Below are 22,882 nucleotides of genomic sequence, written 5' to 3'. Positions count from 1 at the left end.
TCCCACACCTGCTATCGTTTCCTACCAGATGACTGTGTGATTTTATAAATCCACATATATAGTATTATTCTTCCATTTCCAAAACAGGGATTTAACAGATGGGCATGAAAAAAGGGAAGATGCAGGTTATCTGAAAGTAATCTTTATTTACTTCTTCAAATTGAAATGATTACCAACTTGCCTGTAACAAGTACTGAATAAAGTAATGGCTGTAGGAATCTATCCTTTGCAGTGTGCAGCATCTAAATATAATTCCGTTAAGGCTCTGCAGTAGATGATGTGGCTGTGAGATGCTGGTCGGCAGGAGTCAGATGAGGAGAGAACCAGAAAGCTGTGATGAAGACATTGACAGCTGTGATCACCAGGATTAACCCAGTCACAATGTTATTCAGCAGGTGAACTCTGTGGAAAACAAAAGGGCAAAACCTTGTCTTTATTTATTTATCTGTTTATTTATTCTTCTAAATCACCGCACGCCATCAATTCCATATAAATGACTCTTCCCGCTGAATTTAAATGATCCAAGGGTGCTTCAACAAAACAGCTTTCCAAAGTGTTTATAAAATATTGTAAAAAAAAACCCATTAACAATATGGATGTTGCATCTACAGAATAAGAAACTTCCTCAGGGAAAATATTTTATGGACTCTTTGGAAATGTGTGTAGTGCTCTTTGGAAATGGATATAAGAATATGGATATTGTTTTCTGGAAAATTAAAATGTAGCTAAAATGACGAGAACTGAACAATGATGAAGTTATTGTGGTAACTGTTATGTTTCCACTTCTATCAATAAATAACAAGTGGAAATCGCTGTGTGTTAGATCACTGTCAATTAAGATGCTATTTATGCAGAGGACGCCTCTTTTTAAATTGTCTTTTAATCATTTTGGCTTGGGGTGTATATACACAACAACATTTTTTTATTTTTTTATGTTTAAATAAACATAGAGGATTAATTAGTTGATTCTTATTCATACACACAATATTTTTTTTCTTTGTTTACTTTTATTCTTTATTTGTGTCCTCTTGTCAAGCACAGGAAATTAAAGTGGGAACTATTTAGCCTTAAGATCTTCAAGCTAAAGAATCCCTTTCCTTTTCATGTGGCTTCACTTTAGATAAATTGTGTTAGATCTTCAAAGCTAAGCTCCATCTGCAGCTGAATACCTGATTTGTACCTTTTTGTACTGAACATAATAGTATCATGATAAAACCTCCCAGTGGCCTTTCTGCACTGTAGCACTCATTTACATTTATATTGATAGCAGGCTCCATATTGCTTAACTCACTTTCAGAGTATAATTCCAAAACCGGTGGACTTAAATTGTAAAACAAAGCATCCCCAAACACTGAGAATTGCATACACCTGCTTCAATTGTCATTTTGACAAAGCCACAACAGCCAAGGACTTTGAGATTTTATAATAGCTGTTTTATTATCTGCTGTTGAAATCCAGTTCTTTCTATAAGGAGATGAAGCCTTTACAGTTTGGCCCCATACCCGATTGTAGGGAGAAGAGGTGAGATGGTGATTTTTTGTTGCTCTGCTTTTCAGAAATGCCTTCATTAAGATGCAATATGATTGAATAAATACAAATAGATGTAATGCCTTCCTTAATCGCACTGGTTAAAATGTATCTTGATTAATCATTGTTCTGAGATGATTGCATTCAAAACTATTTCCTTCCTTATTTAGATTAGTTATTTTATGGCGTTTAGAACAAGAATACATTAAAATGGTCTGTTTCTCATCTTTTCTTACAATGCACGTATGTTTTATTTTATCCAATTTTCAAACAATGCATTTTTATAAACATATACTGTATCATCTCTCTGGAATAACAGTTAAATGAAATCTTCTGATAATGAATTAGTCACAGTGGGAATAATAATAATGAAACGATTTTCCAGATTGGGGAAAACAAAATGTACAGCAAAACTAGATTTTTAATAATCTGGAGTGCACATACAGTATAGCTATGTGACACTCATTGTCATCAATCAAAGCCATCTTGGGATCAGCATTGCTTAACAAGATATTGCTTATTTTAAGTTACTGAACAATATTACATGTAAATAATCAATCAGTAGGAGCTGGGCAGTACATTACTTCTTGATTTCAGTTCCTAGAAGTACCCAGCCTTCTGTGTGAGGTTTCTCAATAAATAAAGCAAATGTACTCAAAGGAAAAGATATTGCATTACATTGGGATTTTTCATTTTTAAGACAACCAAGAAGAAGCAGAGTTCAACACCATTGTTTGCTTGTGCCATGTGTGACCGGGGTACAATACAGGACATTTAAAACCCTGGTGAGACAAGTTCAGGTCAGACATCCTAACCTGCATGTATGGGAGGTGAGAGCAAATGGGAGTACCTAGAGATGAACCACCAGACCAATGGAGGAAATGCCACCTCCACACAGAAGGTTACCCCAACTCAGAATTGAATTCAGACCTCAAAGTAAGGCAGCAGCAGCCGTTGTGTCTCCTTTAGTAACAATGTTGAAATAAGAATCTGCAGAGGAGACCCATAGAAGTGACTCAGTTAATTAGGTCTAATAAAGCTCCCTTAATTTGCATCACACTGACTTTTTAAAACATGAGTTGAGCTAATCCACCAGTCTGATTCACATAGAGCGTTTTGGGTGAGTTTAAATGGACTTTTTTCAATGCAGTTGTTGTGCAGTCCGCTTCTCACCTTCATGAGTGTTGATGACTAAGATTTAGACCTCTGAATAAGAATGATCTGCTGCCTTTGTGAGAAGAGGCAGCTAACCTGATTCCTGGGGAAGCAGGTATTGTACTGTTCTTAGGGCAGTGTTTCCCAGTCTCGTACAGATAGGCAATGTTATCGTTTGGTTCTGCACACTTGAATTCTTAAATGAAGAAATCCATCTTTACTAATTTCATATTTTAAATTGAGGAATCTATTCTGTTGTTAGCTTACAATTTGTTTGTACTGGTGGGTGGGATTTACATAGAGATTTTGATCTACTGTAATATGTGGTTTGCTTAGAAATGCACAGACAACACAGGCAGAGACAAATCGATTAGCAGTCTAATAGCACAGAGAAGTGTCGATAGTCCAAGGGTGGACTCTCACTTCAAACATACACATTAAAAATGCTCTTCAAGCCTGCAGTTTTTCAGCATCAAAACAACACATTGTTGAGGACCAGGAAAATGTAAATATATTTAAACTAGAATGGAATGGGGGCATTCACAGAAAAGAAAGTTACAGTACATATTGAGTGGCATCAAAAACAACTAAAAGGAAAAAAACAAAACATAAAAAGACCGGTAATTAAGAGCTTATACTGAAATGCCAGGAGCATCAGGGAAAAATCAAGAAGAAGAAGCTACTTGCAGATTATGATGTAATTGGAACCACAGAAACATGGCTAACCAAGAGAGATGGGGAAGAATACAACATTAATGGATACACAACATTCTGCAGAGACAGGGAAGATGGAAGAGGGGGAGGTGTAGCACAATATATCAAAAAGACCATTAAGAAACACAAACTTAACTCAGATGAATTGAGGGTCTCAGAAACTGTATGTGTCAGAGTGATAAAAAACATTCAAAAGGCAAAGTATTAGGAGTATGCTACACATCACCAAATTAAAGATAGAAATTATAATACACACTTGTATAATGAAATCCAAAACTTATGTGTAAAAGTAAAACATGGTTTTTATTGGAGATTTTAATTTTCCTGACATAGACTAAAAAAAACCAATAGGAATGTCAGCAGGAGAAACTGAAATGGTACACATGACTAATGACCACTTTCTTACCCCGTTTGTCAGAGCACCTACAAGAGGGAATGCATGTATTGATCCAGTCTTTTCAAATACTGAAGATACAGTTTGCAAGCAGAGGTGAGAGGACTATTAGGGAACTGTGATCATAAAATGGTAAGCTTTGAAGTATATTTTAAAATAGTACAAGCATAGTCCAAAACATATGGTTACAATTTCAGGAATGCAAAGTACAAATAAAAGAGACTAAGATTAGGAAAAGTAAAATAGGACAGGATAGATATGGTTTCAGAAGGGAATGGATAGCAATGTTACATACAATTTATTCTGTCTGAAGATTCACCCCTAGAGTGAATAAAACATATTTCACTGTTTGTTCTGAAGAAGACTATGGGGTTGACTTTGTCAATGCCTCTGACCATTGAATATGTGAATATGTGGATCTGGTCCCTCCATGTATAGTAGTATTCTAAATTATACATCTGTATGTTTTTCATCGGTGTATTTGACACTGTGCCATTTCCAACTGCTTCTGTACATCATTGATTGATAAGCAATTAGAGCTGTTTGGAAAACTATGGGAGAGATCTGTTTGCTACATTTCTTGTAACTGACACAAAATTATTTCTAACTCTTTCTGAAACTAAGACCCGAGTGCAGAAAAATTCAAAAGAAGGAAATTAAAAAGTAGCATGTTATCGTTATCAACTTTTTAAAGTACAAAAACCAGGAGACTCAGAAGAATCCCCAGACTGGGGAACCCTTCCTTTAAGGAACATCAGGTCCAGAGTTATGTTGTGTGCATGTAATATTGACATCTAGCACTATCACTGTTGTCTACATGGGAACTGATTAAAAAACCATAGGTGTATCTGTAAATCTGTAATGCTGAGATGAGAAAAACAATTAGTTTGGCAACTCTGAAATGAGTGGGAGTAAAATATAAAGAACAACTGGAGAATCCCAATGAAAAAAAGATAAAACGGTAATTCACCTCTGCAAAACCTTAAATCACTTTCCTGTAAACCTAGAAATTGCAAGACTTCCATTATGCACATAGACATACATTTTTTAAACTCACTTGTCACTTAGTCTGCGTTCAGGATCATCGTATTCAATATTTTTCGAGCCTTTGTAGATCAACAGAGCTGCCACAATAAGCTGGAGACTGACTGATACACACTGAAAAGGGAAACGCAACATATGATAGAAATGTCATATTCTAAACACTTCAACAGTGCAAAACATGTCTGATTAGGTATTTTACATTGCTTCCAAGATGCAGTGCACATCCATTTATCATACCAATAGTGGCTTGCAAAAGTGTTGTAAAAGAGTATAAATTGCAGCATTTATTGCCAAATGTACTGTATTTCATTTCAGGGCTCATTACTTGACCACGTGATAGCTTTAGAGAGCTCAAACCACTGTGCACTTTTGTCTTTTCTACTTCGTTGACAGACAGAGGCCAGGTAAATGGGACTCAAAGACATAGATTAATTAGGAGCTTGGTTATGATGTTCGTGGAAGCACTAACATCTTTTTATCAATACAGAAAGGTAGCATAAGGGTACCTTAAACTGCTTTCTAAAACATTATTTAAAACATCACAGTTGCCTGTTACATCATCATAAATTGTAAATATTGTATATCATTGTATGACACCTATAGTGATACTAGTCTGCTTTCTTTTGGAATAATACCAGCCCTTTCTAGGTATAGATATTTCTTTCTAGGCCTTTTTCTTAAACGCTGATAGACAAATTCAGGGACCTGATTCAGACTGTAGAATAATTAAAGGTAATCCTTAGTTGGTTTACCTAGATTTTTTTCTTTTTAAACAACATCTTTATACATCTTAGCCTTTCCTGGAAGAGCTCTGTGTTTGCATTTTTTTATTACTGCTCTTGCACAGCTGAGCTTTTTTGTTATTTTTCCCTGAGTGAGATACTTTAGGCAGGTTGATCTTCCATACGTACCAGTAAGATGAAAAGGAAATAATAGAATTGTGTGTCAGGGCCTTGTTGCAGGAGATGTTTCATTTGGGAGGCATTGGCAGTGAAGAGAGCCATATCGAGAAAGCCCTGAGCAAGAGTCTTTGTTCTGGCATAAGTGTTTATGTTCCTTATTACCTGTCATTTGAAAACAACATGTTATTACAGTGTCACTGTTGGCAGGTTAGAATACAATAAACCTAGCCTGAAGTAAACATGCTGCAATTATAAGCGAGAGAATAAACTCACTTATAATTAACACATGTTGATGGACAACAGCTCAAATATGGATGACAGCAATGCAAGCATTTTATGCCACTCGCTGAAAAGAGAACTACAGTAATGCTGAGCACAGAATTTATACATTAAATCTAAATTAAAAACACTCTCTCTAAACATTTCACAAAGTTTGCCCTTTTTTCAGAAATTTCAAGAAATTTTAATTGATAAGAATACCTGTCTAAGTATTGTATTTTTTGTTGGAGTAATCTTACCTTAAATTGAAAAACTCTACAGTATGTATTTTTGTATAAAACCTAAATAACTGAGATTCCATACTTATACACGGCAGCTTATAGCATTATACCTCTATCATTATTTATACACACAGTTGAAGGAATTTGGAATCTGTTAATGAAATAAATAAAATTCTCTGTATAATGTAAATATTTTTATCACTTTTGACTGCAGCCTCTAAATATTGCAAAGACATAAACAAAATATGTAACTTTTAATTATTTTTCAAAAGGTCAAAAAGAGTCTATATTTTTAATTTGACCCTCAAGAGAATTGCCTAAAGGCTACAGTTGACTACTTCTTCAACAAGTCATATGAGACCTGCTTCAGACTGCAGACAAAAAGATCTGCTGTGCTTTACATTGACAAGAAAATCCAAAATAACAAATCATGTCTTAAATTAAAATGGACAGAACTGAGTTATCATGTGAGGAGATGGTCTCAGGAGCTATGAAGGATCTACGTGGTGCTTTGGAGACTACCGACTGGGATGTGCTGTGCGAGCCACATGGGGACAACATAGACAACATGGTAGACTGTGTCACTGACTACATTAATTTCTGTGTAGCCAACACCATTCCCACCAAAGATGTACACTGCTTTCCCAACAACAAACCCTGGATCACCAGCAACCTGAAGGCTCTTCTGAATGACAAGAAGAGAGCCTTTAGGAGGGGGGACAGGGAAGAGGTTAAGCGTGTACAGAGGGAACTAAAGCAGAAGTTAAGAGAGAGCAAGGACGCCTACAGGAGGAAGGTAGAGGACAAGCTGCAAAGGAATAGGGTGAGGGACGTATGGAGCAACATGAGAGAGATCACTGGCTTCAAAAAGGCTGGGGGTGTAACAGAGGGGAACCTGGTGATGGCCAACAACCTGAACCGTTTTTTAACAGGTTTGATTCAGGGCCCTCTGTGGCTCACCACCCATTCCTCCATAGCCACATGCTCCCTAAGGCCTCGCAGCTGCGACTGCCCTACACGTCCTCCATTCCCCCACAATCACAGCCGCCTACAGCTACAACCCCAACAGCTACTCACCCCCTAATCCCCCTCAGCTGCCACTCTCCAACACTTCCTCCATTAACACCTGCAGCACTGACAGCGCTATGAGCACCATCCCCCAGGCCTGGCTGACCATCACAGCTGACCAGGTGAAGAAGGAATTGAGGAGGTTTCACCAGGGTAAGGCCACAGGCCCAGATAACGTCTGTCCCAGAGTTTTGAGGGCTTGTGCTGATCAGCTGAGCGGAGTGCTCCCGCGACTGTTCAACCTGAGCCTGCCCTTGGAGAGAGTCCCTGTGCTCTGGAAGACATCATGCCTGGTCCTGGTACCAAAGAAAGGGCACCCCTCTGTCCTCAATGACTACAGACCAGTTGCCCTGACTTCTCACGTCATGAAGACACTGGAGAGGCTGGTCTTGTCCCACCTGAGACCCCTGGTCATTTCATCACTGGACACCCTACAGTTCGCCTACCAGCCCAGTGTTGGTGTGGAAGATGCAATTATTTACATGCTGCAAAGGGCCTACTCACACCTGGACAAGGCTGGCAACACTGTGAGGACTACATTTTTCAGCTTCTCCAGTGCCTTCAATACTATCCAGCCCTTACTGCTAGGGAGGAAGCTGGAGGAGATGCAAGTGGGTGCCTCCATGATCTCATGGATCACTGACTATCTGACAGGTGGACCACAGTTTGTGAGACTTCAGAACTGTGTCTGAACAGGTAGTGAGTAACACAGGGGCTCCTCAGGGGACAGTTCTTTCTCCGTTTCTCTTAACCTCTATACTTTGGACTTTAAATACAACTCAGAGTCGTGCCACCTGCAGAAGTTCTCGGATGAGTCTGCAATTGTGAGATGTATCAAGGGAGGGCAGGAGGAAAAGTACAGAGGACTGGTCAGCAGCTTTGCGGGGTGGTGTGGGGAGAACCACCTGCAATTGAATGTGGCAAAGACGAAGGAGCTGGTGATAGATTTCAGGAGGAAAAGGGTCCAACCTACTCCTATTTACATCCATGGGAGTGGCGTGGAGATAGGGGACTCATACAAGTACCTGGGAGTGCACATCGACGATAGACTGGAATGGTCTAAGAACACCGAGGCCATCTACAAGAAGAGTCAGAGCTGACTTTACTTCTTGAGAAGGCTCAGGTCCTTCAATGTATGTAGTAAGATGCTACATATGTTCTATCAGTCGGTTGTGGCGAGCACCATTTTCTATGTGGTGGTGTGCTGGGGCTCTGGGATTAGAGCAGGGGATGCTAACAGGCTGAACAAGCTCATTAGAGAGCAAGCTATGTCATTGGGTCTGACCTGGACCCCCTGGAGGTTGTGGCTGAGAGGAAAATGGTGTCCAAACTAGAGGCCATCATGGACAACGTTTCCCATCCCCTCTATGACATGCTTGTGAAAAAGAAAAGCACATTCAGCAATAGGCTGATCCGACCACTGTGCAACAGGGAGCGCTACAGGAGGTCATTCTTGCCTTCTACCATAAGATGGTACAACACATCCACTTTGTGTCTGGGCAGGGGCAACATTGACATTGACCTGTTTTTGAATTAAACAGTAAACTCTCTTACATCTGGCTTTTCCCGTTTACAACTGTTTTTTGTGCAATATATGCCAGGGACTTGTGCAATATATTTTTATTTATATTTATAATGTACAATACAATTTTTTGTGTACTGTTCTGGTTTGTTCTTTGTATATTCTGGACTGTGAGCAACTCGTCTTAGTGCACTTCTCACTGTTTTGATTGTATTGTATGCATTGTATTTGTTGTATTATTGTATCATTTCGTTACACTGTGCTGTGTTGACTGTGTTAAGCTACTGTTAAAGTATCGATCTATCTCTATCTATTTTATAATTCTACTGCACATTTGTATTTATGGATGAGATTAAACAATATTAAATTATATCTAAATAATACGAAATAATATCAGCTACTGTATAGTTTAAAATAAAAAAAGGCACAGGAATCTACAAAAAAGTGGTTTATTCTATTAGGTTAATGGTTTAGAACCCCCTCTCCCTAATATTTATAAAGTGTTCTCTGTGTTACTATAAGAAATAATAAGTGATTTTATTTTGTACCCACCACAGTTGATTTAGAAGACAAAAACAGGTTTGATCCAAACTGGCATCCTGCTCAGTATGTTTGGCTCATTTATAAAAACAAAACTGAATAGCAGAATAGGAATTGAAATGAAATGTATTTGTATCAGGGCATGTGCCAAAAAGCAGATATTGCCATATTGTATTCAGCTGTTTCTGAGATTTGATTTAATGCCAAGCTTTAAAGACACAAATGTCTAGAAATATACAGTACAACAATGCTTATAGGAAGAGATACACATACTGTATGCAAAGCAGCTCCTGGTTCTGTTGCATTAACTCCAACAGGAAGTACCATTCTTACCTTCCAGGCAAGTAGATATTACAAAATGTTATAATTTTCTAAACTGTATGGGGATTTCCACAATATGAACTACTGATCATTACTAAGAGACCAGCAATTTTTAGCTTTAATTGATTTTGGTTGGATTTAAAGCTGTGACCCAAATGACATTTACTGTATAACTTCTGCTGAATTGTTGTTCTGTATATGTTGTGAAAGAACGTGGAACAGGGTCATAGAAGGACTTTTATTTTAGACCAAGAATTTTGAGAAGTCTTTACCCACTATAATTCTGTTTTCAAAAGTTTGGAACAGGGCAGAGGAAACTACATGCTCATGTAGGAAAAAAGGGAACACCTATGAGCTGAATTAGTTGGGATGAGAGTCAGCTGGGGGTGATTAGCTTGCCTCTCAAGGTATAAAAGGGTGTGGCAAACACTCCATTCTTGCTTTTAAGTCATTGAAAACTTTTTTTGTTTTTTCTGTTAAATAGAAGTATGGAACAAAAAGGTTTGACAGTTAAAAACAAGCTAGAGGCTCTTAAGATAGAATAAGGTTAAATTGTTGCTAATCTTAGTAGAGGCTGGTGGCTTATCCAATGCAATAAGTCTAACAGTAACAAACTTATTAGGGGAAAAAAAAACAAGCCTCACAATTTCCTGTGGTATTTTGAAAGACTATTGGAAAATTTGTGACCAGTATTGATGTGAAACCCCTGAACTTTTAAAGTATTAAAATGAACTTGAGGTTAAAAAACCTAAACCTTGGTTTTCTAAACCAAGAAAGGGCAGTAAACCTACGCTTGGGGTTGTGGGTACTGGTTTGGGAAATCAAGCACTCCTTTTACATCTGAAGTGAGTTTCCTAAAAACCTGACACAGAAAGACGAAGGTTCTGGTCATTCTGTTTCTCATAGTTGTTTAAAAAGGTCATTTGGTTGGCAGTACAGATTGCAATAGCCACTGCCAGAATCTATGGAACAAGACCAAAATGAAGATGAAAGTAAAGTCAATTTTAGGAGTCAAGTTTGCTAGTGTTTTTTTCCTACTTCGTGTGATAGACTACATTGAAAGGGGAGAAATATAAAAAACAGTAATGAATACTATAACATGAATTATACAAATTGATTGATCTGTTTGGTAATGGCAGAGACTTTCTCTTCTTCAAGAAGGTCACATATCACCATTATATTATCTGTGTTACTTGCTTCTCTAACTCTTATCAATAGGTTTTTTTTTTTTTAGAATAGAAAACCGTTCAGAATGCCGAGTCTTTATTTGATCATAAAATGTTTACGGAGTTTAAGAATAATCTTTCCAATGTCCTCAGTTTTTCATGAAGCAGAAATTGTTTCCAGCAGTTCTATATTGAAGTGATAATGGTCTCACTAAACAGCATTCCCATGGCTGCAACGGCAAAACCAAGTCTTCACTATAGATCTATATCACTATAGGAGAAATGTACGGGGAAAACTTTTAATATAGAGAAACATAAAATAAAAACATCAATTCTTTACGTACTGAATGCCTAAGACAGAGTGTGATTTCCCTCTGATTTATTTATTTATCATGTTCTGTGGCACAATAACCTCCCTTCTGTGTAAGGTCCTACTGCCTTATTGTAGTTAATCTAATAATCATAGAGCAATAGAAAATAAAATACTATTAATCAGGCATATTAAAAACTGAGGAAACACAAAACACATAAGCACAAAAATCCTTATTCTTACGTTTCTTGATTTAGTGCTGCTTTTGATACAGTAAATCATTCTGTTTGTTGCTAAATTGTGTGCAAACTTTTTTGTCTATCAGTGGTCTTTAACTGGTTATTGGCAGGCAGCATTTTGTCTCCCTTGATCCTCATAAATCCCTATGGTCCTAGTCAATCAGGGTGTGCTGCAGGGTTCAGTCTTGGGCCCTTTGCTTTTTATTAGTTATATGCTTCCTCTTGGCCAAATTATACAAAGAAATGATCATCAATTTCTATCGCTGCACCAGTGTTATGGAATGACCTTCCTCAGACTCTATGACAGACAACTTCTTTAACTCTTCAAAGCCAAACTTAAGGCTTTCCTTTTTACTAAGGTCTACATCTGATTGCCTTACATCTGTAAAAACCTGTATGCTCCTGTTAATTTTTTTCTTCTTTTACTTTTTAATTTGTACTTTTTTGTCTTTTCTTTGTTCATGATGGATATTCATGGATAAGAAGTTTATAAATAAAAGTTATTATTATTAAAAACAAGTAAGCATGCATTTCCATTAATTCAGCCTCTTGTAGCCTCTTCTAGGTCAAGACATACTGCTATTCCCAAAACAGCTCCTAATTCTACTTAACACAACTGGAAAGATGTGAGATTTTAGGATGCTTTTCCCTTGTTGATGTTCCTATGATTCCAAAGGTGTTTTCTTTCTGGAGACCTTGTCCTAGTTTATGTAAATGAATGTAAGACTCACAAGGTGTTATAAATGCTAGTACACACTACATCTTTGAATCAAACCTTTACATGGTATTACTTTTCCTGATGTTATATTATTTACAAGATTAAAAGCTGAAGAGATAAGGATTATTTTCCATTTCTTACCTCAATCCCAGTGAAAACATTGTCACATAATATGATATAGAATACACAAACCAATGCTTTACGATTTGTCTTAGTTTTAGTTGGCTTTGGTTTTTGGGCACAATATAGTATTGTTTTAATTATTTTGTCAAATTTCATTTCAAATGAATTACAAAGATATCAAACCAGCAATCGTTCCTCTTGGGAAGCACATCTTACATGCAGTCATTGTTAACATGCAGTTTTACCTGTTTTGTACAGAGGTTCTTATGTAAAGCATCTAAATTAGGTAGCTTAGCTAAGTATTAAAACTTTTCAAAATGAGAGAATTATATTGGGACCCTTCTTTTATTTTTTGGCTTTACATCATGATTCCTCAGAAGTTTGGTGCTATTTTTTGTAATTAATTTTAATTTCGTAATAGAAACTATCATAGAGCATATGGTATGGACTGCAGAATAGCCCCTGGTGGATTTTGAAAACAGGATGCATAATGCTCGCTTCAACGGCTTAGGAGCTTGCAGGTCTGATGCTACTCGGAGAATTGGTTTTTTTCCAGAATTCCCTGCGCACTGTAGCATAAACAAGATCTTTTCTTGGTGACAAAACTCATTAAGTGTATAAAATATATATTTTCTTTTGAGGTTACCAGAAAGCCTTGTTTTTGCTTGAATACTTGACAGGGCTCAACTGTATTACCCATTAACTGGGCATTTAAATGATTATCAAAGGTTTATTGGTTAGAATAAGGTTAAGAAATAAATTCACATGGGATTTAAATGAATTCAAGTGATGTGAAGAAAAGAAATACAAACGTACATTCTTTTCTGCTTCTGTACAATTTCTGGAAAGTCACAGAATTGATAATATGATACATAAAAAGTAGACCTTTATAATTTTTTAAAGAAAATGTGATTTTTAAATAATGCATTTGCCTAGAATAGCCTGACTGAAATGCTTCATCTGACTCATTGTGAAAATCAGTGTCAGATGCCAATGCAGTCTAATAACCCTGTGAGGACTGAATAGTTTGAACTTGTGCTATTTCAGAGCATGCAATGCATTTTTAAACATATAAAATAATTTTAAACTGTCTATTTTATTCAGAGTTTTGCATTAAAAAGATTATGGTCATTTCAACGTAGCTTGACAAGCACGATAAAATCGGTTGTTCTTCAATAGTCCTATGTACCTGTTGATGGAAAAAAAGTTGTTTCAACTGCAATGTTTAAATTATAAACAAAAAATATAATATAAATCAAAAAATATTTTTAAATCCCATGTTCTATCATGCAGGCCTGTTTATTATTTTGTATTCAGTTGCATATTAAATTCACCCCCCCCTTTAGTGTATTGACAATTCAGTGATTGATCACATAATTGGGACTAAATAATTAAAGTGTGGAACACGTGCCATTTTGCCTGTTGGAAATCATTACTTGCTATAATTACATGCTGATGCATGGCACTGTTGCTTGCGGAGCAATAATTAAATACCACAGCTCGAATCACTGCCATTTTTATGTTACAAATGTATAGACAACCTTGTTTTTAGTAGATGAATGATGTGGTGCATCATGTAAATTACTGAAATACTTTATGAATCTATATATTATTATGGATACATGTAATAATTGATAACAACCAAATTTTCTCCACAGAAAAGGTAGTTGTGCAACATCACTCTCTATTGTACTTGTTGTGAATAAGAAAACGCAAGAATAGTTCAATAATGTCCGATGAACTCTGTTGCATGTTTAAACTGGAAGTGCCTGTAAGACCTTCTCATCACTTTAGACCTTTGACCTTTCTGTATTCGAGCAGAAGAGCAGTTACCATGTGTTTTGCAAATCATGCTAAGGGGGAGCCAACAGGGCAGCTAGTCCAGTACCGAGCCTTTTCACAGTGTAATCAATGTGGAGATGGGGGTGAGAGTCCTTAGGTCAGCCTCCATTATTTCAAGTTATTGCTGTATGCTTGGGGCTTGGGTTTTGTGGTCAGCTCATTTATCACCAAGTCAGCCTCGTGCTCTTGATACCGTGACCTTAATTGAGGTACTCTCCTATCCTATGACAGGAGAAACCCTTTACCTGTTCCCGAGTTTGCCTGTACATAGGTTATAATGTTGTTAGCAGAGCTGAAAGTTGAAGGAATTAGTTACAGTTTCTATAAATAAAATTTTAAAGAATATTTTAGAAAATGCATTCAGACCAAGAAGGCTGGCTCCATTATTTATGCTATAGTTTTACTTTTCTTTACTTCCCCCTTAGGACTTTTAAGACAATGTTCAGCAGATTTCAATTTTAAATTCTATTTATTCATTTATTTCTGCTTTCTGACCTTATCCATTCATTTAATTTCCCTTGTGCCATATTTACAAATCTGACAGAAGTTTTTTATATGTATACTTTAAATATGTCAAACTAAAGAACGCGAAGCAATGTATATACTTTTTGTCTACCAATTTCTTTAATCCAGTTTAATTTGCAACAGAATCTGCATCTTATGTATCATTTATTGATGTTTCTTTTTCACATAGGAGATATCAAAACTTTTAAAATTATGATTTAAGGGACAACGTAAGCTTCTCTACAGAAGATGTCATGATTCACATTCTGTGAGAGACATTTTTACAACAGCTTAGACTTGATTACTAAAGTGGATAATATAAACCTTTCTGCTAAACCTTCTGGCTGAGAATAATAAGTGCAGCTAAGGTCAGCTGCTGGGTTTATAAAAGCATCTTCATTTACAAAGTTATGGGCTTTTAGATTTAAATATAAACCCCGACACGAGAATGAAAATGGATCGGTATAGTTTGATACTACAGTATATTATGTACCAGACACCTTCTTCAATATCACTTTGCAAGCTGAATACAAGAGTTTTTTTTTCCAGTCAGATCATTTAATATGAACCATGAAGTGCATTCAAACTTTATTTTGTTGTGTAAGGGAATCTACTGTGAAATCAATAGATTTTCTGAAACAATTTTCAGTTCCTCTTAATCTAAGGCAATCAGGTAATCAAGAACTTACATTACCCACAAAAGCAAGTAAAACAAACACATCATTCTTCTTAAGAATATCTTGTGTATCTTAATCATTCAGCATCCTCACTAAATGAAAGCTGTCATTCCTCTTTTAATCACAACTGTCTAACGCATAGGATGTTTCTGAAGGTCACCTTATTAAAGGTACAGTTACTTATAACGCACCAAGGAGTGAGGATAAAAGAACTGCAATTGTGCAAGTAATAAAATAATTATAGCAGTCATGTCACTGAGTGAATTGGTAGAACACAAACAAGGAGATAGAACCTTTGGCAGTATTGTGGAATAGTAGTAAGGGCTCTGGACAGAAAAGTAGGACACTTGCTATGGTCTTGAGCTAAGAACTTCACTCTGATTGCTCTAATCGAAGCCCTGCTGAATAAATACAGTATGTCTCCAGATCATCACTGAAAATGAGAATTTGTTCTCAATTCACTAGTAAACAAGGAATAATAAGAAGACACTAGGCCTTCCAGAAATTAAGTCTGACATTACTGCATTAAGTGAAAGATGATTGATTAATTCTATTGACTATTGTCAGACTTCTATTTGTATCACTAGAAAGGGACACTGCTCTTAAGTGGAAGTGATCAAAGATGTAGCTGATAGAGTCTGAACAACCTTATCAGACAGACTCAAACCTGTGTGTGACCTGAACGGTTATTGGAACTGCTCTCAACAAGATTGACATGGGGCTTGCAGAATCTGTGTCGATCTAAATTGAGAAATACAATTGATTGTTTTGAAGGGTGTTAAGCTATAAATTGTCAATCTGATTCTGCAACAAGATAAAAAAGAAACAATTGGGCTTTTTTTTCTTTTAGTGTCTTTCTCTTGTTATCAAATTAATGCTTTCAGTGGTGGAAAGCAAAATCCCATCTGGGCTGATAATCGACAGGAGGTTACATTAAAACAGCAACAATTGCCTAAATGGCACAATCAGCCTTCGGTGATTTTTTAAAATGCAACAATTGATGTACACCTGTCCTATATCCATAAATACTATTTTTGTTGTTCATTTAAAAATAAAATAAACTTACACACAGTATACAGTATAAGGTTTCATAATAGGGTATTTCCAAAAAATGTTTTTTTTGAGCAAGATACCAAAAAATATTTTTTTATCCTCATCTCAATCCAATAGCTCCATACAAGGTGTCAGTCAAAACTATTTGCTTCTGAATGTACAGTATAGTCAGTGGCGAGGAAAATCAGTGGGAACAATTGGTATTGCTGAGAGGCACAACCACTGTACAGTATTTCTCTGGAGTTGGAAAAGTTTGCTTTGAGAATAAATCACAGGATGGAAGATTTAGTCTCCTCTTTAATAAGAGGAAGTCTTGGTAAAAGCATGATGATCCTTTTCTGATACTTAAAAAAATAAATCTCTGAATCATTATGAATACTGAGAGCTCTGGGTTTGACTAAAGAGACATTTTTTCAGAGCTTTTAAGATGATTTAAGATCGCAGGCTCATTACTGCAAACCTTAATGGATTTTAATAAATATTATGGAAAATATCAAGTTCCATGTTTGTAATATTCAACTGGAATGTAAGCAAAAATTAGTTTTTTAATTAAAATCTGGGCTATAGTTGGATACTTTCTTTTAATAGAGGCTTCAGTTTTCCATAATCGAATAAATTAAGTGCTGAATATCAGAATATGTTCACAACAGTAAAACTAGGATTATTTCATGTCCTTATTTTTTGAGTGGTAACCAAAGATAAAATAAATTTTACAGGAAATGGTATTGATTTTATACTGGCAACATGTTATTAAAACAATATCAGTGTGGTAGACTTACAATGCACTCTAAATATGCTGATCTAAATTCTGTTTTAGTTCAATCTTTCTCTAGGAGACAAACATCAAGATCTGACAGCAGTATCTGAGCTGACAATGTGAAGGAAATCGAAAGATGATAAAAACACAAATGCAGCCTGACATATTTTTTGGAACTGAGTAGATTATGAAGTGAACCTAAAAAATTTCAACCTAACCATACTGTATTACTACTACTTAAGGTCTGTAATATTATTTTCATTTTTATGCACACAGTAATTCCATACAAAACAAAAATTCTACTCACATTTGTTCTGTTTTCTTCGCTGGAGTTTGGCTGAAAGAGAGGCTCCTCATCAGTGGACACATCACTCTCTTCTTGCGGTGTATGTCTGTGCATGCTTCTTCGAAACAAAGAGCTCATCTTCACAACCTTAAATCATTGACACACATGTTATATAACATATGGTTAAAAAGGCAACACATAGTCTCAGTTGTCAAATCTCAACAATTAAAAAGACCCATTTGAATACATAACAAAAACAATCGATGAACACAATATTTGGATCTTTTTAGTTTAAACAGAGTACTAACTATTCACAATGCTGGGAGAAGACATTCTAGAGTCCCTCACATGATTTGTCCCAGAGTTCCAGTGTTATCTTTATTTTGAGCTGGGTGGCTTTATTCTCAGCAACAGTGAATTGGGTATTTAGTGGTCAAAGCTGCTGACAGACCAAAGCCTTTTCAAATGCTTTCAGCTGTGTAGGACATTTTTTGTTTTAACAGTATCTACTGTGAAGGTTCTCACAGAGGTATAAAGGTTGTTTTACACAGGAACTGTAAAAGGTGAATGTGTGTTCGTGTAGAACAATAAATATTGTAACACCCCCCCCCCTACACACGCATAACATAACGTTGAATAAAATATTGGTGTTTGGCTTTTATTGCCTGACCATACACAGCTATTAAAATGACTTAGCTTAAAAGAAAATATTTCCTTAATACAACTGTCATATGATAAGACAAGGGTGCTTCTGAGCAGTTCAACCGGTAAAGGTATTGTCTCTAAATGCAAGCTGAGCTGAAGACTTTGGGACTTCACGCCTGGGTTGTAGCACTAGCTGACAGGAGCTGGATCCCCCAGGCAGTGGTGCTCAATTGTCTCTGTGCTCTACTTGGGATTCCCACTGACCTTAGTGACCTTGCAGGCTTGTGATAAGGAATACACCTCTCCTCCAGCTGGCATTGAACCTCCTGGACAGCACTGTAGGGACTGCAGCGTGTCAAAAGATGCATAGCTTAAGGGTGGGCAGACGGGAGTAGCCTGTCTGCAAATGTACATGCTATAAAGGATATACAATTTTAAGAAAATAAAAATTCAAGAAATCCAAAACAATCAACTTGGGATCAAGACTCTTTTGTCTTCCCTTTTTATGTCTCTGCTCTATGGCAGCAGAGACAACACTGAGACATGAAAAAGGAGGGGTGAAGATCATTTGAGCCTATTTTCCTGCTATTACCAGTACAGGTCTGAACTGTGCTTGTGGCTGATAATTCCCAGAGCTGGCACACAATTAGTCAAGTATCACTGGAGCTGGACAGACTTGAGATGGAGAAGGTAACTTTGGCTTGTTCTGTAACAGTGGTCAATTGGCTTGCTAGGCATCTAAGAGATCGCTGTGTTGTCTGTGAGCACTGCCTTATTCCTTCAGCCAGTGCACAGTGTAGTCACTAGTAGTGAAAATACTGGTGAACGACTCTGACAAGTGCACATTTCAAATGAAAGCAAGGATCAAAAGAGTAAAACCAAACTGATTCTGGCACTTACAAATTTAAAAGATTGATGAAAAGATAAGTGTTCATGGAAAGCTCCCTGAAGCATTTGTCCCCAAACTGATGCAGCACACTTTTGAATGTGATAGAGTTGAGAAGACAAAGGAAAGGCATCATTTAGGACTACAGTCATGGGAACAAAGCAGGTATTGACAAGGGGGTCATATAACATTCATGTCTTTTAAAACACAAAAGCTTCAATGGGTCCCTTTAAGTAATGCTTGATTTTCTGTCTGCTGTTGTGTTTATGTAAGACTCATATAAGAATGTACACATAATTGTTACATTTTACTGTATTTTAGTCTTCATTCAAAAAAGGATGTAATGCTCTATGTTATGTGTTTACAATGTTACAGACTTTTTACATCTGCAGCAGTGCTGTTTACAATTCCAGTTGTCATCTTGGACTCTTAATTTCTCATTTATTGTTATATTTGTTCTCTTCACAAATAAAATGAACAACTAGAATCGCATGATAACACTTAATAAAGCACTCATGTGTTTGTTCTGTAATGCTTTGCAGATCACAATAGCTGGAGGCAAAATTTGAATACGCCTTATTGGAAACGATGACAGAGCACTATAATTGAAAGCACTTAATTCAGGACATTCTAATTATGTTTATCTTTTTATTTTACAGTTATAATTCAACTTCATTTTCACTCTCTCACATTTGCCTAAGTTCACCCACACAGCTCTAAGAGAATGGAATGGTACATTGTTATAAAATGGCAGAGATCATATTCCTTTTTATCTCAGACTACATGATAACATCCATAACTTGATCAAAAGAAAACATGACTATGCCACTTTTAAATTCAACAGAAATGTTATTCATTCTGAAGAGTAGGACCCAATCAGTGTTTATCACAGCCTACATTATGGGCCATAACAGCTTGTCCCATTCCAAGGTGAACAGCTTAAAATGTTATTCCATACACACAAAACACAACTATAGATCTAGGTCAACATTTGTCGTGCAGTGATAGAATTCTCACATCACATTAAAAGCCCAGGTTTGATTCCTGCCCAATGCAAGACTCCTTATTAGGGGATAATTGATTTAGAACTGACCATGTTCCTTAATTAAGTTTAAAACTCTCAATTAGAAACAGCAGTAATGGATACAGACAGAGCATATGATAAGGTCTACATAAATTTTCAGAAGACTTATGGTAAAGCTTCTCTTAAAAAGATTAATTCTAAACTGCATGTAATATTCTTCCAAAATTCTTCCAAAACTGAAGAGAAAAGAGTATAAATAAGGAGTAAATACGCATATTGGAGTGATTTTGGAGTACCACAGGGATCTGTATTAGGCCCACTGCTATTCCTTAAACATATAATAATAAAAATTATTATTATTATTAGTAATAATACTAATAATTTTTTACACTTATATAACACTTTTCTGAACACCCCACTCAAAGTGCTTTAAAGGTACTGGGGACTCCCCACCACCACCACCATATGCAGCATCCACCTCAATGATGGGGGGGCCTTTATCTGCAAAGGCCAATGGGAAATTTGGCCAGGATGCCGGGGTAATACCCTTACTCTTTTAAAGAAACACCCTGTGATTTTAATGATCACTGAGAGTCAGGACCTCAAACACTAAAGAGGATCCAAAGGTTCAAAATGGAGACACATTTAGAGTAGACAAGTGCATTACATGAAGGCAGCAAAAGTATTCACTATAAATATAAGGTGGGAAACAGAAATAGAATAAGCTAGTTATAAAAAAAACAGGCATTTATATTGACATTTTCTGCATTTCAGTGCATATACGTTTATTTGTAAATAAAAACCTGGATCACCAACCTGTTACTGTATGTTTGAAATGATATGAGATAATAACGGCAGTTATGTGTTATCATTTGTTTTCATAGGAAGCAAATTGCTTCTATCATTTGTATTTTACTACTGTAAGTAATTAAAATGCATAGACATTGCAGCAACTTGTAGCTAAAATATACAGTATTTGAACAATATTACTCATGAAAAGAGACAGCAAGAGACAATATTCTGGCTTTTACTGTAACTCAAAATTTGAGAGCTTTTTGAAATTCTTGTGATTCACCTCATTTTTTAAATCATTTCAGATTCAACTCCAGTGGAGTCTTACATGCATCAGTAGATTACTGCACAGTAATCCTCTCTATGCATACTCTTGTTTTGATTGAAACTTGATCTACAAACAGCACCAGTACTTATGAGAGATTTTCCTATGTTCAGTGAATCTGTTTCTATACTAATTTCTATTTCTCTATGTATTTCTCTTTAGTAATATCATTACTTTTTAGAAATTGCTTATTAATGTGTGTGAAGACACTGCATTGCAGGCTGCAAATCCATTTAAGGCATCTAAGAAACAATCCTACAGACACAGAACATTTTTGCAGGAATATCCAATTAATATGAAACGCATTAATAGTCACGTTTCAGTGAATACCCAATACAATAGGCCTTATTGACATAAAGTTGCATTTAATAGACTGTCTTGGCAAGCTATGCACATATAGTAGCTGCTCCCACATCTAATGTGGTCACAATTGCTTTTGTATAATTTATTTATTTATGCATTTTATTCCATGATAAATTCAGTAATGGTTAAGAAAAAAAGCTTGCTGAATGAAGAAAATATAATACAGCTTAATGCTCAAAAACATATGGTTTTCTTGAATAATCACCTAGACATTCTAGGACTTGGTGATTAATCCTCTGTAGACCCATTTAGGCAATGCTAAAATCATGAAACCCCTTGGTTTTGATCAGGTATACAGATTTTGTTCAGCAGGGATGTTGAACAAATCTGTATACCTGCTGTACATAGAACAATAGCCTTTGAGTCTGTTGATACTGTGACTTTAAACTGCACCTTTTTATAAAACGTATGCTTTATTTATGCTACAGATGAGATTGAAACTCTTTCTTCTTCTGTCAGTAAGAGCTACAGCTTATGAAAAAGAAAACTCATAGCACCAAACACAAAGTTGTCAAACATCAAGAAGTAAAACCTTGTGAAAACAAACAGTTTGTGTCATATCACCAAATAGGATGTCAAGTCAGTCTTGTTGAAGTGAGTAGGAAGTCCTTGAAAAACAATTGCGGCAAATATTTCTTCAATGTTGGGGCGTGCATCAGAAGTTGAAAGTAATGTTTAAAGTAAATGAAAGATAAATGAAACATAAAATATTTACAATAAACATTAGCTGAACACCTAACATAGCTGAGTGTTACTTAAAACCATTTCAGCTAAATAAAAAACAGTCAGACCTGTTTCATGCATAGTAAAATGCAGCTATTACAGCATTTCCAGAGAAACATTGCATGACGACGTTATATATGATTCAGTCAAGAGATCTCATTCAATTAGTTACTAGAGCATGCATTGTACAACAGTGCTAGATCATTTAATGATTACACAGTTATATTTAATGTGGAGAATACAAATGCACAGCAAGGGAGATTCTGGTAAGTTGTAAGTCTTCCCCCTCCTTGCAGTTTTTTTTATGTTTTTGTTTTTTGACTGTGGAACAAAAATGTTTGTTGCCTGATTATATGTGGAGTAAGAAGACATATTCCGTGATTGTTCTTGTGTTGCTTGATGAGCATGTCAGTATTTTACCAGTCCTTAGGAAAAGTATGATCTCTTCATTAGCATAACACATCTGAAATTATGTGGTCTGATGATTGCCTGTTTAGTGGTTTACAATTATTTATTACTCCTAAGTATAATACGGGGAGGTAAAGCATAGTGAGTAAGCCTTTGGGTTCATGATTGCCAGGGTGTGGGTTCATGTCCCTCTACAAACTGTTGCTGTACTCCTGAGTTAGGCAGTTCAACCCAGTTGTTCCAGTCCATCAGCTGTATAAGTGGGGACCAACACTTGAGGGATAAACTTTGCCAAGGGCTGGTGGCCCATCTAGGGAGGGAGTATTGTGCTCTCTTGTCTGCTTAATCCTACAG

At 36.3% G+C, this 22,882-nt stretch overlaps 1 protein-coding gene across 1 annotated transcript; it reads right to left on the bottom strand.

The window, feature by feature from the left end:
- Window positions 1–257: 257 nt before the first annotated feature.
- LOC148817198 (ninjurin-1-like) lies at window positions 258–17,500 on the bottom strand. The gene is made up of 4 exons (XM_088938605.1): window positions 17,384–17,500; window positions 5,746–5,898; window positions 4,848–4,948; window positions 258–402 (listed from the first exon to the last, which is right to left on the bottom strand). The coding sequence occupies exons 1-4, from the start codon at window positions 17,498–17,500 to the stop codon at window positions 258–260; spliced, it is 516 nt and encodes a 171-aa protein (XP_088794731.1).
- Between the last annotated feature and the right edge of the window lie 5,382 nt (window positions 17,501–22,882).

This window comes from Atractosteus spatula, chromosome 21 (assembly GCF_055471065.1).
Source record: "Atractosteus spatula isolate fAtrSpa1 chromosome 21, fAtrSpa1.hap1, whole genome shotgun sequence".
In the NCBI taxonomy this organism is placed as follows: domain Eukaryota; kingdom Metazoa; phylum Chordata; class Actinopteri; order Semionotiformes; family Lepisosteidae; genus Atractosteus; species Atractosteus spatula.
Note: the sequence above shows the minus strand (reverse complement) of the source record. Positions and strands in the feature narration are given on the sequence as shown.